Source organism: Gobius niger, assembly GCF_951799975.1.
Source record: "Gobius niger genome assembly, chromosome: 9".
Taxonomy (NCBI): Eukaryota; Metazoa; Chordata; class Actinopteri; order Gobiiformes; family Gobiidae; genus Gobius; species Gobius niger.
In genome coordinates this window covers 5,010,703-5,028,378 of record NC_136860.1, presented here as the reverse complement: position 1 = coordinate 5,028,378, position 17,676 = coordinate 5,010,703, and the positions used below count along the sequence as shown (strand labels likewise).

Sequence of the window (17,676 nt, the reverse complement as noted above, 5' to 3'; positions counted from 1 at the left end):
ATAACCCACCAAATGATCTAATACATTTAGGTCAGATACGCCACTTTACAGTTTTTGTTAAGAAAATATGTAATTTCCTAAAAAAAAAAAATATCATAGTGACGTCAGTGTCACTGCCAGGTGACTTCTATGACGAAAAAAACCCAGGAGATTACTATTCATTTTCCCTGTGTTCACTAAACTACATTTTAAAAGCTTTTGCTGTTGTTAGTTGCTTTCTAAATGCTTTCCAAACTAGAAATACATGAAGTGTACGTCCAACCAGAAACAGCCTTTGCTAATAAGTTTGCTTTTGGTCTTTTTTGCAGTTCCCTCTGCAGGGGTGGCCCTTGGTTGGAGTGGCTTGGACCCCCTCTGAGTGGATCAGTTCAGTTTAGTTTGTGACCTGGGGTCCTTGAAAACAAATCTTACGAGCACTATTTGTAGTACAATCAGCAAATCATGCATTACAGAAAAACAAAATGATCAGTGTGTACAAAAAGGGAAAATTAAAAAAGCCCCATTAATCTTCAATATGCACGGCATTATACTGTGTCTAACTTCTGATGGGTCCCTGGTCACTGCATCAATCTTTACACTTTGCTCTGTGCAGATCCCAGTCCAGGCGATTGTGCTGTTTGTGGAGGCTCTGGAGGCAGGTTACAGCAAACACCGTAACCCATACCACAACCTAATCCACGCGGCCGACGTCACTCAGACCGCGCACTTCCTCATGATGCACACCGGCCTCATGGTAAAGCACATACACAAAAGAATAATAGTGATGAAGTACATAGGCTGAGGCTGGGTGTGGATGAACAAGGTGAGAGAAACCCATCAGAGGAACCGTCTGCAGACCAGCCGCAGCTAAAGGCCACCACCACCAAAAGTGGCATGGCAGAGACACCCAACCTCCACTTGGGCACCCACTGGACAGCACCCACACGTTACCCACAATGAAATGGATTTAAATATCTGGAAATCAAACTAAGTCGGGAGGTGGAAGAAATGCCTATTCCACATTTTTAACCAGTTTGACACAAACAATGTATTAATTTGGGGGATAAGTGCTGCCCATTACAGGCTTTGCTATGCTTGATCCCATGAGTTCTCTAAAGCTAAGCTGGTAGGGCCTGGTTGGTACCTGGATGGGAGAAGCCTGGGTGTATGTAGTGTGTGAGTGCAGATTGGCAGCCTTGCTTCCGTCAGTCCACCCCTGGGCAGCTGTGGCTACATAGCTTACCATCACTGAGTTCATGATGTGAATGAATAATCATTATGATCTTCTCTGGAAGGGAGAAAGCCCAGAATCAAGATGCTTACTTATGTTTACTAACGTATAAAAGGAGTGTTGGTATTCTGCACCCATTGGTTGTAGATCTTTGAAATAGCACGTTGCCATCGCTGGAATGGACATGACCATTTAGATTGGGCTTGAAAAAAATCCTTGTCCTCTCCTTTCACCCCCACAAAGTATCTATCCCAGAGTCCAGCTAATATCTCCAACCCTATTCTGTTACATTGAAAGGAATCAGTATGAAAATGTATACGCTCCTTTAAAACCATGAACCATGTTCATCTTGGATCTATGCTGTGGCAACATCACTGATGACTTCCGTGCCTGTTCATATCCTGTGAACAGCAACAATAATTTGGGTTCCAAAGAAGCCTAGACCCATAGAATTAAACCACTACCGACCTGTGGCACTTTCATCCATTATAATGAAGTGTCTGGAGAAGCTGCTGCTGAACATCATCCTGCCTGTCGCCAACACTCAACTGGACCCCCTCCAAGAGGGCCACAGAGGACGCTGTGGCCTGTCTGCTACACCTTGTTCTCCAGCATTTGGACTCTCCTGGTCACTTTGCTCGGGTGCTCTTTGTGGCCTTCAGCTCAGCCTTCAACTCCATCCAGAGGCATCTGATGAGCTGGAACCTGCAACACCTCAACATCTCCACCAGCTCCTCCACAACTTCCTGAAAAACAGACATCACGTCTTACTGCTGAGATCTGCCACATCAGCTACTCTCACCATAAACACTGGGTGTGTTCTCAGCCCTTTCCTTTACACACTGTACACAGATGACAGGATCAGTGCCTCGCCAGTCGCCACGTAAATACTCAGACGACAGCTCCATTCTTGCTCTACTCTCAGACAATAACCCTAATATGGACTTGGACTACAACCACACTGTCACACACGTCACCCAATGGTGTGAAGATAATCATCTGTACCACAACATCAATAAAACAAAGGAACTCATATTCAACTCCACTTCACCACAACTCACCCCTCTGCCCTCAGGATGGAGATACAGATGCTCAGATGCGGCCCTGCTGAGTGCATCCCATAATGTTTGTGTGTTCTCTGTTGTTCTGTCTGTCCTTTTGTCAAACATGCACTGTGTATGGAAAAAAGAATTTCCCCCCGGGGACAATAAAGTCTAAAGTCTAATCTAAGTGTTGTGTTGGAATCAAACTCACGGTCCCTTGGGGGAATTTAAATTGTTCTGGTTTCTATCTTGTCTGCAGCACTGGCTGAGTGAGCTAGAGATCCTGGCTATGGTCTTCGCAGCCGCCATCCATGACTTTGAGCATACAGGAACAACCAACAACTTTCACATGCACACCAGGTAAACCACATAATCAGTAAACTCTCAAATACACAGGCATCGAACATACTAAAGTTTAGGCAGTATAAACCATGTCATTTAGACCTCTACGCGTATGTTATAAAATGCAACCGCAATTCTCATGCAGCCTCACAACAGAGCAGTTCAACGTATTATTGAACACATGACTGTGCTCGCCTAAGCACACGACAAATGACGAGTAAAACGCATGTAAGATGAATGATTGAGACAAATGTACAGCGCCGTGAAACAGTATTGTTTATATTTACCACACTTAAATGTTATTTTCATCAAGACATTTTTTTATATCACATTTATTATGGCAAAGAAAAATCCAAACCTCTGTGGTCCTGTGTGAAAAAGTAAATGCTTCCTGAACTTAATAACTGGTTGTTTCGCCCTTTGCAGGAATAACTGAAGTCAAGTGTTTGTGATAACTGGTATTGAGTTTGTCACATCGCTGAGGAGGGATTTTAGCCACTGTTCTTTACAGAATGAGTTGAACTCAGCGATATTGGAGGGTTTTTGTGCATGAACTGCCCTTTTGAGGTCACACTACAGCATAAATGGATCTAAGGCTGGACTTTGATCTGGTCACTCCAAAACTTGAATTTGGAACTGGACATTGTGGTGGTGGACAAAGAGCAGAGGAAAGCCGTTGTGGTCGACATAGCAATACCAAGCGACTTCAACATCAGGAAAAAGGAACATGAGAAACTAGAGAAATACCAGGGGCTCAGAGAAGAGCTGGAGAAAACCTGGAGGGTCAAGGCATCAGTGGTGCCCGTGGTCGTTGGGGCACTCGGGGCAGTGACCCCCAAACTGGAGGAGTGGCTCCAGCAGATCCCAGGAAATACATCAGACATCTCGGTCCAGAAAAGTGCAGTTCTAGGAACAGCAAAGATACTGCGCAGAACCCTCAAACTCCCAGGCCGGCGGTAGAGGACCCGAGCTTGGAGGATAAAGAGACCGCCGGCGGAGGGTGAGGAAGAGTTTTTTATATATATATATATATATATGAAGCAGCAAAGCCCCAGACCGTCACACTGACACCTCCATGTTTTACTGGACATGGTGGTGTATTTTTTAATTCAAATTCTGGGTTGTTTTTACACCAGATGTAGCGAGACATGACAAAAGTTCAGCTTTGGTCTCCTCAGTCCACAGATCATTTCTCTTAAAGTTTTGGAAATAATCAAAAATTTTTTTGGCAAATGAGAGACGAGCTGATGCGTTCTTATTTGTCAGCAGTGGTTTTTGACTCAGAACTCTCCGTGGAAGCCATTTTTGCCCCGTGTCTATCTTATAGTTATGGACTTTGACTGAGCCCATTGAAGCTGTAAGATAAGATAAGATGATACTTTATTGATCTCACAGATAGAGAAATTGCATTCGATGAGAGAGCATCCGGCAGCAGCACCCATTCAGTGCGCACCACTCTTTTTTTTTCTTTGGTGAAAGATCGTTGTGTCGCGGCCGCCATCTTCACTGTTTTGGTCACAGGAGGAGCACTGGTTGATGGGAAATCCGTAGACGATGACCACGGCGGTGGAGCTCTTGCGCTTGGCCACGATGTTCTTGGCCACACAGGTGTAGTTGGCCGTGTGGGACAGACGAGCCTGCTTGATGATCAGGTTGTGGTCCACGGTGATGTAGAAGTTCCTGTCCTCGGCCGGGTCGATGATCTCGTTGTCCTACAGCCACTCCACCCGCATGACCTTGGAGGATGGAGAAACTGTATCTGCCCTCTGTCTCCTCTGATCATCTGAAATGGTGCACCGCCTCCTGGGCTTGTCCCCGTCTCAGAGCGTGGTGTCCTGCACTGGTCAGCTCCACCTCGTCCTTCCTCTTCCTCCTGCACAGCTCCCTCCACAGTCTATCACCATCTCCTCGTTGGTCCCTTTTGTTGTTTCCTGTAGTTCCTCTTGTGACGCCTCCTCCGTGCTGCAGGTGTGGGGGCTCTTGGTGCCTCTTCACTGTTCAGTGTCTCAGAAGAAGATGTTTATGTGTAGATCTTCAGACGTCCTTCTGGGTTCTTTGGTGACCTCCTGGATGAGTCGTTCTGGGTTCTTTAGTGACCTCCTGGATGACTCGTTCTGGGTTCTTTGGTGACCTCCTGGATGAGTCGTTCTGGGTTCTTTGGTGACCTCCTGGATGAGTCGTTCTGGGTTCTTTGGTGACCTCCTGGATGAGTCGTTCGTGGCATTACTGGTTTTCTTATGAGATTGTGTTGCCTTCTTTATTTGTATGACCGGTCTAAATGTGTTATTTTGTTGATTCAACAAACTTGGAGATAATCAGACTTGGGAGTGGGCAAAGACACTGAACTCAGCTTTTCTAAACATCTGCTTATTCACAGCGAATCACAGAGGGGGCATTTACTTTTTCACCCAGAGCCATGGAGGTTTGGATTTTTCTTTCCCCTAATAAATGTGATAATCATTTTGAAAATGCGTTTTGTGTTCACTGATAATGTCCTGGTGTGATATAAAAATAGGTTTGGTGATCGGAAACATTTAAGTGTGGTAAATATAAACAAATGGAAGAAATATGGAAGGGGGCAAATACTTTTTCACAGCCCCATGACACATGATCAGTGACACAAGGTACAACAAGGTAAAACAAAGAAATGGACTTGTGTGCTTCCAGGTCAGAGGTGGCCATTCTTTACAATGACCGCTCGGTGCTGGAGAACCACCATGTGAGTGCTGCCTACAGGCTGATGGCAGACGAGGAAATGAACATCCTGATCAATCTGAACAAGGACGACTGGAGGTGAGCGCTGAGCAGTGATCAGGGAAAAGTCAGTTGGTACCATAAAGCAGAGGGGCATATTATGCAGAGCTGACTTTTGAGAGCTACTGTACCATGTTTCAATGTTGTTCCAACACCATAAACATACCTGGAGCTGTTAAAGGGCCACTTGCACATCTTTGATCAAATCTTTTTGTCAATCGCCATAGCTTCACAACAGCCACACGGGATGAGCAGACTTTTTTTTTTTCTTCTCTTTATTGAAAGAAAAGACATCAAAGAGGTAACATCAAACTTCCTATGTGATCATTCGATTAATTTAGATTTTGCCGTCCCAGCACAGCCAGTATTTCAGCTGCTAGCATACAGGAAACAAGAGTGGCTCTGTTGGTACTCTTGATGAGTTGAGGATGATCAAGTCTACCAGCCCTGACAGCTCCAGTCCCAGACAAGTTGGACTAACTGGTAACTGCTGGACATCCTGCATGTGTGTGTCCCACAGGGAGCTGAGGTCTCTGGTCATTGAGATGGTGATGTCCACTGACATGTCCTGCCACTTCCAGCAGATCAAGACCATGAGGAACTCCCTGTCACAGACACCCAGGTCAGAAAGTCTTTTGTGTCTAGAGTATAAATGTTGTGAACATAACAATGTTTGGGGCACATTGGTGTGTAGGACATTGAAAAAGAAGAAGAAGAGCTTTATTTCTATAGCGCCTTTCACAGACATGGTCACAAAGCGCTTCACATGAGACAATTTTACCTTCACTCCACACTCGGTGGTGTAGCTTCAGTTTCCCCTGGGGGAGACTGACAGAAGCGCTGTCGCAACTGCACACATCTGTGCCAACGGTCCCTCTGACCGCCATCAGTTATTCACACACACACACCAATCATCCTGGCCTATTGTACATGTTTTTAGTGGTAGTGGTAGGGTTTTTGAGAGCAGGGATGCTATGTAAAAATGTATTATGGTCCAAATTAGAATAGCCTTGGCTACAGTTATTGAAGAAGTTTGAAAGCCTGCTAACCCTGTTGTTCAGACCTCTACAGATATGTTTTGAAATAATCTAATTCTTCTTGTTCAGAACATTCTAAAGAGCCTATAGATCTACAGACGCATCTCTGGAATCGGCCATATATGGTCATGTTTGAAAACATTTAAGGGGAAAAACAATTTGGAGAAAAATCCAAACTTTTTCTAATTATTCAAAAGCTACTTTAACAAATGTTGAATTATGATGCTTCATGTTAGCATCTTGCTAATGCTAACGCTAGCTAACGCTAGCTACGACTGCCGTTTTTCGCTTCTACTGAACAATCCACTGTGAATGGCTAAAAAGAGTGAAAAATTGTGTTTCCCAAAAGACTCTGTTTTCCCAATTGGCGAGGCCACGCCCCCTTCTATGACACCATGTGGTCTCACAGTATAGAATGTGAGAAACACAGGTTTTGTAAGAAATCTCCAAAATGAAAATTGTCAAATGTTTTTCCTCATCAGTATTTGGTACTTATTGGATTCACAAACTATTTTTATGGTTAAAAGTCCTTTCTACTGACCAACATCACGCTCATGTTTTTGAATATTGTCTCCACGACGCCAAGACTAAGATATTAACCAAAAACTAAGACGGAAAAATCCTCAGTTACCCTCCACCTCAATTTTAAACTATAGGCTCTTTAGAATGTTGCGATATCACGTGAACACAACCTATACTTTAAAACTGAGGTGGAGGGTAACTGAAGCTCCATGGCAGTAACCATGGTAATGTTAAAAATGCAGATTTCTAGTCTTAGCTCATCGCTGATTTCCGCACAGTCTGCTGCTAAAGTGTCCCTGTGTACGTTTGCAGCCTGGAAAAGGTGAAGGTGCTGTCCCTGGTGCTCCACGCCGCAGACATCAGTCACCCAGCCAAGTCCTGGCCCCTGCACGAACACTGGACCCACAGCCTGATGGAGGAGTTCTTCAGACAGGTAGCACATCCACATGAACACAGGCGGCTTTGTCTGTGGAAGCGTCACACATTCAGACTGTGCTGTTGTGTTCCAGGGCGACAAAGAGGTGGCGCTGGGCCTGCCCTTCTCCCCGCTGTGCGACCGCAAGGCCACTATGATCGCCCAGTCCCAGATCGGTAAAACATCATTTCTGACGCGTTCTAATTGTTTTTTCTATACTTTAGCAGTTTATGGTATCGGAAAAATGTGCTGCATCATTCATTATCTAAAACAATAACATGCAAGAAGACATTTTTTATCATTTTTGACTGAACTGTGCTGGGAACACCAGGCACCATATCGTACACGTAATTTCTTTGTTACACTTACAACTTTTTTTTTTTTTTTCACTGTACCCAGTCCTGGTCACGTCATGTCCCGGAGAGCTACTTTCTTTCGGACTGTCCCTTGAAATCATATTGCACAGCTACACTCATTTAGCACATCCACCGGCCAGGCTAAGTAATGAGATTTGTCCTTTGCTTTGACCCATTCTACAAACAGTGCTGATGATGTAATCCAGTCTGGTAAGCTAGACAGTATTTACTAGAGCGTCTGGGACATTGCTCAAAGTTATTTCAATCCTTTTCATTTTAGGACTGTCGAAAAGGAGCCGCTAATTTGTAACCTTCAAACGCAGAGGACATTTCCTCTCAGAAACTAAACGATTAAACCTCTCTGATTAATGGGTAGCCTTGATTTTTGTCCGGAATCGTACAGTCGGTGATACAAGTATGAAATTTGGTTCAGATATTTTCCACTTTAGATTGTGAGATAAACATGCTAGTTACATGAGGGCCATTGTTCAAGAGGGTTTCTAAATGATTCCTGTACTGTGAATAGGCTCTCACATTGATAGAATTCTGTAGGATTTAGTAGGAAGTATACACAACATTTTCTTTGTTACAAATATTTACTTTGAGATACAGTACTTACAGTATAAAAACATACTGAAACGTCTGTGGACCAGCGGCATGCACAGAAATGATCTCCTCTCCCTTCTCTCTCCTCCTCACCCTCTCTCTCCTCCTCACCCTTCTCTCTCCTCCTCTCCCTTCTCTCTCCTCCTCACCCTTCTCTCTCCTCCTCCCCCTTCTCTCTCCTCCTCACCCTTCTCTCTCCTCCTCTCCCTTCTCTTTCCTCCTCTCCCTTCTCTCTCCTCCTCTCCCTTCTCTTTCCTCCTCTCCCTTCTCTCTCCTCCTCTCCCTTCTCTCTCCTGCTCTCCCTTCTCTCTCCTCCTCTCCCTTCTCTCTCCTCCTCACCCTTCTCTCTCCTCCTCTCCCTTCTCTCTCCTCCTCACCCTTCTCTCTCCTCCTCTCCCTTCTCTTTCCTCCTCTCCCTTCTCTCTCCTCCTCTCCCTTCTCTCTCCTCCTCTCCCTTCTCTCTCCTCCTCTCCCTTCGCTCCCCTCCTCACCCTTCTCTCTCCTCCTTATCCTTCTCTCTCCTCCTCTCCCTTCTCTCTCCTCTTCTCCCTTCGCTCCCCTCCTCACCCTTCTCTCTCCTCTTCTCCCTTCTCTCTCCTCCTCACCCTTCTCTCTCCTCCTCACCCTTCTCTCTCCTCCTCTCCCTTCTCTCTCCTCTTCTCTCTCCTCCTCTCACTTCCCTCTCCCTTCTCTCTCCTCCTCTCCCTTCTCTCTCCTCCTCTCTCTTCTCTCTCCTCCTCTCACTTCTCTCTCCTCCTCACCTTTCTCTCTCCTCCTCTCCCTTCTCTCTCCTCCTCACCCTTCTCTCTCCTCCTCTCTCTTCTCTCTCCTCCACTCACTTCTCTCTCCTCCTCTCCCTTCTCTCTCCTCCTCTCACTTCTCTCTCCTCCTCTCTCTTCTCTCTCCTCCTCTCCCTTCTCTCTCCTCTTCTCTCTCCTCCTCTCTCTTCTCTCTCCTCCACTCACTTCTCTCTCCTCCTCTCCCTTCTCTCTCCTCTTCTCTCTCCTCCTCTCACTTCTCTCTCCTCCTCTCTCTTCTCTCTCCTCCACTCACTTCTCTCTCCTCCTCTCCCTTCTTTCCCCTCCTCTATCCTCCTCTCCCTTCTCTCTCCTCCTCACCCTTCTCTCTCCTCCTTATCCTTCTCTCTCCTCCACTCACTTCTCTCTCCTCCTCTCCCTTCGCTCCCCTCCTCTATCCTCCTCTCCCTTCTCTCTCCTCCTCACCCTTCTCTCTCCTCTCCCTTCTCTCTCCTCCTCACCCTTCTCTCTCCTCCTCTCCCTTCTCTCTCCTCCTCTCACTTCTCTCTCCTCCTCACCCTTCTCTCTCCTCCTCACCCTTCTCTCTCCTCCTTCTCCTTCTCCCTTCTCCTCTCCCTTCTCTCTCCTCTTCTCCCTTCGCTCCCCTCCTCTCCTTTCTCTCTCCTCCTCTCCCTTATCTAAAAGTGGGTTATGGTAGCTGGTGCTGATATGATTGTTGCTTCTGATTAAAATGATTTTATAAACAAAATGACTTACTGGGCAGTATTACGGAAACAAATGTGTGTCAATCGCGTAGCGGTGCTACTACAGTATATTTTTCCCGTTGTTTTGCACTGGTCCTGCGGGCGTGTGCCCCTGATGTACGATGTGTCACATGGAATCAGTCTATTGGACTATCATTTAAAACACACTCTTCATACATGAACTTTCAAATCTTTGTCTTTGCTAGGGTTCATTGACTTCATCGTGGAACCCACTTTCACCGTCCTGGTGGACACTATGGAGAAGGTGATTGGCCCACTGATTGAAGAGGACCGGAAGGGCAAGGCGTCCGGAAACCGGAGGTCCAGGTAACAGTAAAAGCATGTGTCCCTGAGGAGGAGACTCCAGGCCTAAGCTCAGCTGTGATCTCTGCTGCAGTCTGACCGGCAGTGGCACAGGGACAGTGGAGGCGGCGCAGAGGCACAGCAGCGTTCGCCATGGTAGCGCGGATGCCAAGACTGACTTCTCCCTGGCAGCCATCGACCTGCCTACCCTCCGACACCACCTCAGTGGGGTCATCACCCGCAACAAGGAGCGCTGGAAGGAGCTCTCTCTGCATGGTACATCACACACACTTGGACAAATGGATAATACATTTAAAGAGATGACTGTTAATAAAGGCTGTTTCTGGTCTTTAGAAATTGCTCAATTGTTCTGATCGTACTATAAATAAACGTACACACACACAGTGGGAACAGGATGTAGGCCCTGTCAGAATGGAAAACAATTTGGCAGAACATAACGAAAATATCCAAATCAGTGAGACTTAGGATGATACAATTGAAAACACTGCATAGAGCGTGTGTAACACCAGCCAAAGTCAAACTAATAGATCCGCATGTTACTTATTTATGCTGGGGAGGTTGCAGTCAAAGGGGAACATTAATCCACATGCTATGGTATTGTCCTGAGATCAGTCATTTCTGGACACAAATAGTTAGTGCAATATCTAAGTTCTTGAACGCTAACCTACCCCTTTGCTCAGCTGCCTGTTTAGTGGGATACATGTGGGATACATGAGATGCTCAATTGGTAAACAAACAACACTATAAAGTAGTGAACTTGGGTTTCGTTGCTGCAAAAAGAATAATAATGATTAACTGGAAAAAACGCAAATTAAACTGTTGCTATAGAAAAATGGATGCAAGAATTTATGGATCTACTGGCGATGGAACAAATTATTGACTGCAATGCCGATTTGAACTTTGATTATGAGCAACTCTGCAATAGCACATAGCAGGGACAACAAAGGACCAACAATGCAATGTTTGGAAGGCTGTTAATATGTGTCATATAAGTCAGCTGTATCTGTACTCGCTGTCTTCAGTTTCGATGTCTGGGATTGGCGGAAGTTAGTGCTGTAAACCCATGATGCTGTTTAGTGAGCATAGCTCTGAGGCCCTCACAGAACAGCTGTAATTATACTGAGATTAGATTACACACAGGTGGCCTCTATTTAATGGTAAGGCCAAGCTGTGAACATTCTGCCATCATTAGGAATGTTATAAAGGCAATTTAATGCACTCAGGATAATGCTGTATGAATACTTATGCACGCCCCACTTTTCACTTTTCTATTTTTTAGGTTAGGTTACTTTATTTGTAGCTGTGGGTAAATTTGTCCTGCAATTCTGAGAACATTACAACACATTATACAAAGATAACATTTTGCTTTCACTTCACAGTTGTCTGTTACTTGTGTGTGAACTTTCAGTAAAAAAAAAACAGTTTTCAGCCTGGATTTGAACATTGTCAGAGTTGAGGCCTGTCTCACATCCTCGTGAAGACTGTTCCAGCTGCAGGAAACTGAAAGGCAGCCTCACCGTGTTTATTATTGACTCTGGGAACAAACATGAGAAGTTGAACCCTTTCTGTAAACTTCTAGGTTTTGAGTAAACTTTCTGATGTGCTGTGTATCAGAGGTGGCCAAAAAGGAAGAGGAGAAGAAAGAAGAGGCGGAGCCTAAAGTGAGTGCAGAGAGTGAGTCACATGAGTCTCCTTGCCACACAACCGACCAATCACAGAGCTCGGAGGACCAACCACCTGACCCAGAAACTGACCACACAAACTGGAACGGTGAGATGTTTTATGTAACTTACTTCACACCTATAGGACACTTTCTTAAAATGCTTGGGGAGATTTTGGCAAATAGACATAATGTTTACCTTAAATGGGCTGCTCTTGTTGCCGTGCCAACCATGTCAAAAGGAATGACTTAACACTCTGACATGATTGTGCTTGGCCCTAATACATTTAGAATCCCAATCCTTATCACAATGTGATTTTGACCATTGACGATAGACTTGTTCATTAAATATGGTGTTAACTGTTCCAGGGGCGGGGCCAGATGTGGTGCAGGAGGAGGACGAGGAGCAGGTGGAGCAGAGCCAGGATGACTGAGGACTTTGGTCATGTGACTTCACCCCCTGGAGGACACACTGACCTCCTGTGGGGCCACTCTGTCCATCTCGCCGACACACACTCAATCTAGAAACATGTTTGTTGTAACACTACGTAGAAATCTGCCTGCCAGTAGACCAGACTTCAGATTATAGACTATACGCCAAAGACAGTCATGAAATGTAAAAATAAAAAGCTGAGTCAGGTGGGGTGGCAGAGGTGCACTTGCAGGGGCAGTATACAATAAGAGGAGCACAGGTGATGTAGGGGCCTGTGCAGTGGGGGGCGCTGTGAGCTCCAGCTTTAGGTGTCGTGACCATGTTGCTTTTCGCTTCTGTGAACCCCCTGACCAATCCTGTTCTAAGCATAGGGATATATGGAACACTAGAGTGGACATCGGCATTGTAGCCCTGGTGCTGGCGGCCATGTTTATTTTGAAGGCCTGTGAGCTTGTGTAAATGAACAGGGAACTCAAGTTAGTATTATGGTGATTGGATTTTACTTTTAACTTTATAAAGTGCATGGCCGTGTCTGAATGTCCCCCTCGCCTCGAACCCTTTATTCACTATATAGTTCCACACTATATAGTAGACAATGTAGTGCATTCATTTTGTTGGTGGTTCAGACACAGCTCACAACGTTCTCCTCACTGGAGAATACGGGATTTTGGTACTCGGGTAAAAACAAAGTTCGCAAACTCGGACAAAAATGCATTTCTGCTCTAATGACAAGTGTTCATGGATAAATATTAGTCAGATATTTTTTTATGTTTTTTTTCACTAGTAGGGAAGTTGAAAAAGTTTGGTCCTTCTTCAGTTTATTATATGTGAAGTAGTTTGTAACAAAAGAGCTTACAAAACGTTTTTGTCAGCATTACTGTGACATCGTGCAACTTAGTTACAAACCCATCCCTGTGAAGAATCGGGATGCTAGAAATGTGTTAGACCAGCTGGGAGTGAGTTTGGACCACAATGTTTAAATTCCAATCCTATATTTCATAAAAACAGAAAAATCAGGTATAGGGCTACTTAGCTACTGGAGAGCTAATGGTCGCTCCTGAGCTACCGGCTGGAGAGCCCTGATTTACATCCTACATACGTACGTCCTTACGTCCAGAAACGTGTTGTCCAGCATGTAATGCTTTTATTATACCATGGTCTGGGTGAATACTTGATTCTGATTGGCTGGAGGGTGCATTATTTTCGTATAACCGCACACATAGTCTGGTCGTTGAATCACTGGGATATCACTCCGCTGCAACTATATCAACTATATGATTTATTATTATTTCTTTTTTCATTTAAATGTTCACTGTTCTGTATAATAGGAGCTTTCCATTTCTCTCTTCATTACTTTCAGTGCAGGGATATAATTATCCCTACACTTAAGCATAATTGGCTAGATGAGTAAAATCAAACTAAAGGTTTCAGTTCATGGGACCAAGGTGGCCATACGGCCTTTGCTATGCCCAACCCCGTCAGACCTCAGAAGCTATGCAGGGAAGGCCCTGGCAGGACTTGGATGTGAGACTGTTTGGGAACACTAGGAAGCCTGGAGAATGCAGTGGGTGAGTGAGTGGGTGGTGGTGGTGGTGGTGGCTGATGTGCCTCACTTTACCATCACCGAGTATGGAGCGAATGAATAATAGACCCTATAGTTTGGCATATTTAGCGAGTTTAGTAAATGAAATAAACATTTGTTATAAAATGTTCGTGCGACCTTGGTATAGGCGGCTAGCGCACAGCTCCTTGTTGTTTAATCCTTCCTTCATCTACACCTATAAAGATTCAGTTTAGGCACTTTTGGAAGCGTTTATATGACATTTCAATTAAAATTAAAACCATCATCATAAAAAGAAAAAAAAAATCACTCCGGCGTGCAGAAAGTAGGTGTCCGAAGCACCAGCAGAATGAGTGCACTATGTCTGCTAAAAGTTCTGCGACAAAGACCAACCAAACTCAAGAGACAGTGGATGGATAAATATGAGTCAGATACATTTTATTTCACATGGATTTTATATGAATGAAGAAAATGGCTTGGATTATTGCCTTTTTTGCCCGCGAGAGGAAGCTATCGATCATTTGACAGCTCGAACTAAAGGTTAGCAGCTAACGTTAGCATTTTCACCGTAGCCGTTTATATTCAAGTTGTTCATGAGAAATATGCAACATACGATTGAAACAGATGATTTCATTCAGCCGTGCTGTGTTTAGTTCAAAGACCTGTCGCTGTCGTTCTTCTCTGACTCTCACAATGCATTGTGGTCTATATTGACCCATTTAGTGACCACCGCTGCTCACTACTTTTCAGAATGCATTATGGGAAATTTTGTGTGCAATACTTTTTTCTCTGTGGACATTCAGACATCCCTACTAGATGGCGTATCCACTATATAGTGCACTATGTAGGGAGTAGTGTGCACAGCTCTGGTTAATGTGTTCTAGAGTCTGGCCATGTTGCTTGGCAACAACTGCAGACGGCAGATATTAAATAGTCCACTCAGCTGCGACTTAAAATGATTTTAACTCTAAAACACATTAAAGTTTATTCCTTTCGTCAGTGACCATGGTATAAGCGGGATAATGTCCTTTGCGGTGTCAATTATCAGAAATAAATGGACTTCGCGGAAGCAACCGTGCATTTATTTATGTTAATTGACACCGCAAATAGCATTATCCCTTACATCATGCATTATCTGAGCAAGGCTACACAAATCTCCAAAACAATTAGACTGGGACTGGAAGTTCAAGATTGGGTCGTTCCATAGAGAACAGCAAGATCCTGGTAGATTATACTTATTGATAAAAGGATGTAGGATGTAAATACTTGTCGGAGACATCTTTGTTCGTAAAGGTAGGCAAGGAAGCTTGAAAGGCTAACATGCAATACACATTTAAATACATTAAAGCTATAGACAATTGGTTTTATTGATTACTTCATGTTTGCGGCATGTTTTTTAAATGTATATGACGCCTTTTGAGACAAACTGGCCTTCTTTTATAAATGCCGATGACTGCCCCGCTGAAGCATTGAAGTATGCGGTAAATGATCATCTACGAGCTCACAGTCCACCATGGAATCTTTACAAATATAATAATTTGAAGTTGATCTCCGAAATGATTAGAATGGGAAGTACCCGTTTAGGTTCACGCAAATAGCGTTACCACACCCCGCAATGAGCCAATTCTCAGTGGACATGCCTTTATGGCCTATTGACTGTCATTGCATCTTCATTTGAAACTTTTAGTAAAACTTTTGTCCCAATTTTACACAACCTTTAATTAGATTTTTTCTCTTCCAGTAATCCCAAAATGGCTGTCACTTTTGCCATAACCTCGATTGCCATGACCACTCTAGTGTGCAATGTGTTTCCACTGTTACCTTATGCTTCTGGTAACATTACATGAGGATAAAAGACTGTTCTAATCTCGACTGCATGCCACTGCTGGATGTCCAGGCGTTGCGCCAGACGCTGCCCGTGACCGCGTACATGAGAGCAGCGAGGGGCTGAACTGACGTGCAGCCTTTAAGGACCAAATGTGATGGTTGTGTTTATGTTTTAGGCTTTGTCAGAAACTCAGACAGAGGGCAGAGTTCATGTCAAATCAAATGGGTGTAAGTGATGATCAAGTACAAGGGAAGCAAGGAACCATTCACACATTAAGGCAAGACACTGCAGGTGAATTTGGAAAAACAAAAGTCAGTTAGTGATTCTTTTTCTTTTTTTTTACACTGAAAGTTTGGGATCACTTAAAATGTCCTTATTTTTTAAAGTAAAGCACTGCCTTTTTTTAAACGAGGATAATATTAAATAAATCAGAAATGTAGTCTAGACATTGTTGATGTGATGTAATGGAATACCTACATAGGTGTGCAGAGGTTCTAATGGTACATTGTGTATGCTAATCGTGTTATAGGGTTGATGATTAGAAAACCCTTGTGCGATTATGCTAGCACTGCTGAAACTGTTGTGCTGATTAGAGAAGCTATAGAACTGGCCGGGTGACCCCAAACTTTTGAGCGGTAGTGTAAATATCATGAAATCATGAATATTTCATGTGGAAACAAGGGATTTTGAGCCAAAAATAACCAAATTGCATATACAACGGGAACCATATGTTTACATACACTGCACATTTGCATTTATTTTCTGTCTGGCATGACACCAGAATTAACTTAGAATTTTTAAAAATATTTCTATTTGTGAAATGCCAGAAGAATGAGAGACCATCCCAACAGTGAAACACCGGGGGGGGGGGGGGGGTTGTGCATTTCACAAAATAGATGACATCATGAAGAAAGAACTCTATGTGGAAATATTGGAGCAACATCTCAAGACATCAGCCAGGAAGTTAAAGCTTGGACACAGATGGGTCCAAATGGACAATTCCCAAAGCAAACTGACAGTTTACAAAGTGGCTTAAGGAAAACAAAGTCAGTGTTTTGTTGTGACCATCACAAAGTCCAGATCTCAATCTAGTTGACAATGTATGAGCAGAGCTGAACAGGCATAGGCACACAAGGTGGCTACAAATGTGTCTCAGTTACACCAGTTCTGTTTGGAGGAATGGACCAAAACTCCTGCAACTATTGTGAGAAACTTGTGGAAGAAAATACAAAAATGAAATGTATGTAAACTTTTGGTTACGTACTAAAAAGTAATAAAAAATAGTGGGCCCGATCTTGTGCATCAAAACGGAGACAATAGCGTGACATTTTGCGCTCAGTAGGAGCGCACTTTGTGATCTTGCCACTCCTTAGCACATTTAAGTGGGTGGAGACACAGATTTTCCTCCAACCAGATCGACTCCGCGTCCAGGAGAGTGGTTGTGTGGGGTGAACATGTGCTTTTGTTTTGCTTCGCGTTCACGTCAAGCGCGAGCCGATCCGCGCCACAGTAGCTCTTTTTCTCTCGAGACGTGAACATCGTTTAGCTCACGATGGGGTAAATAAAGTTTTTAGTTTGACCTGTGAGAGCCTAAGGCTTAAGAAAGAACGCAAGACAGCGCAATGTAAATGAGGAAGTGAATGTCAGCCGTGTTTCCATCAGTGCAGTCACCTCCTCTTGTGACGCCCCCTCACAGGTGGCGGAGGCGAATGGCACATATAGCGCCGCCACTCGGAAAATAATTCGCCAAGAGCCTGCGCCGCCACAAGATCTGGCCCTTTGTCTTTCAGTCTTCTGGCATTTAACAAAATTTAAAAGTGAATTCTAGTTTCATGTCAGACATTAAGAAAAAATGCAAATATGTCTTTTTATGAAGTGTATGTAAACATATGGTTCTTGCCGTATTTTGAGGAAGAAAACTGTCATCAATCTATGGGCTGTCCTAGGGTAACAACTATTTGCTGTCTGTGTTTTACTATGGGTAATTAATCACGTCTTGCTGAAATACATTCAACAGTGCATGGCAAAAAACATGCAGCTGTTGGATAATTTATGACATGTGACAACTTTACACAAGATTTAAA

At 44.1% G+C, this 17,676-nt stretch overlaps 1 protein-coding gene across 1 annotated transcript in view; it reads left to right on the top strand.

Moving 5' to 3' along the window:
- Nucleotides 1-12,667, top strand: part of LOC306967736 (dual specificity calcium/calmodulin-dependent 3',5'-cyclic nucleotide phosphodiesterase 1A-like) — a 58,049-nt gene extending 45,382 nt beyond the window's left edge. Inside the window, exons 7-16 of the mRNA XM_079562896.1 lie at nucleotides 593-733; nucleotides 2,513-2,613; nucleotides 5,263-5,388; nucleotides 5,870-5,971; nucleotides 7,221-7,341; nucleotides 7,418-7,499; nucleotides 9,993-10,113; nucleotides 10,184-10,365; nucleotides 11,725-11,880; nucleotides 12,140-12,667. Coding sequence (XP_079419022.1) covers nucleotides 593-733; nucleotides 2,513-2,613; nucleotides 5,263-5,388; nucleotides 5,870-5,971; nucleotides 7,221-7,341; nucleotides 7,418-7,499; nucleotides 9,993-10,113; nucleotides 10,184-10,365; nucleotides 11,725-11,880; nucleotides 12,140-12,204 — 1,197 coding nt within the window. The 3' untranslated portion in view covers nucleotides 12,205-12,667. The remainder of the gene's footprint in view (nucleotides 1-592; nucleotides 734-2,512; nucleotides 2,614-5,262; nucleotides 5,389-5,869; nucleotides 5,972-7,220; nucleotides 7,342-7,417; nucleotides 7,500-9,992; nucleotides 10,114-10,183; nucleotides 10,366-11,724; nucleotides 11,881-12,139) is intronic.
- Nucleotides 12,668-17,676: the final 5,009 nt, after the last annotated feature.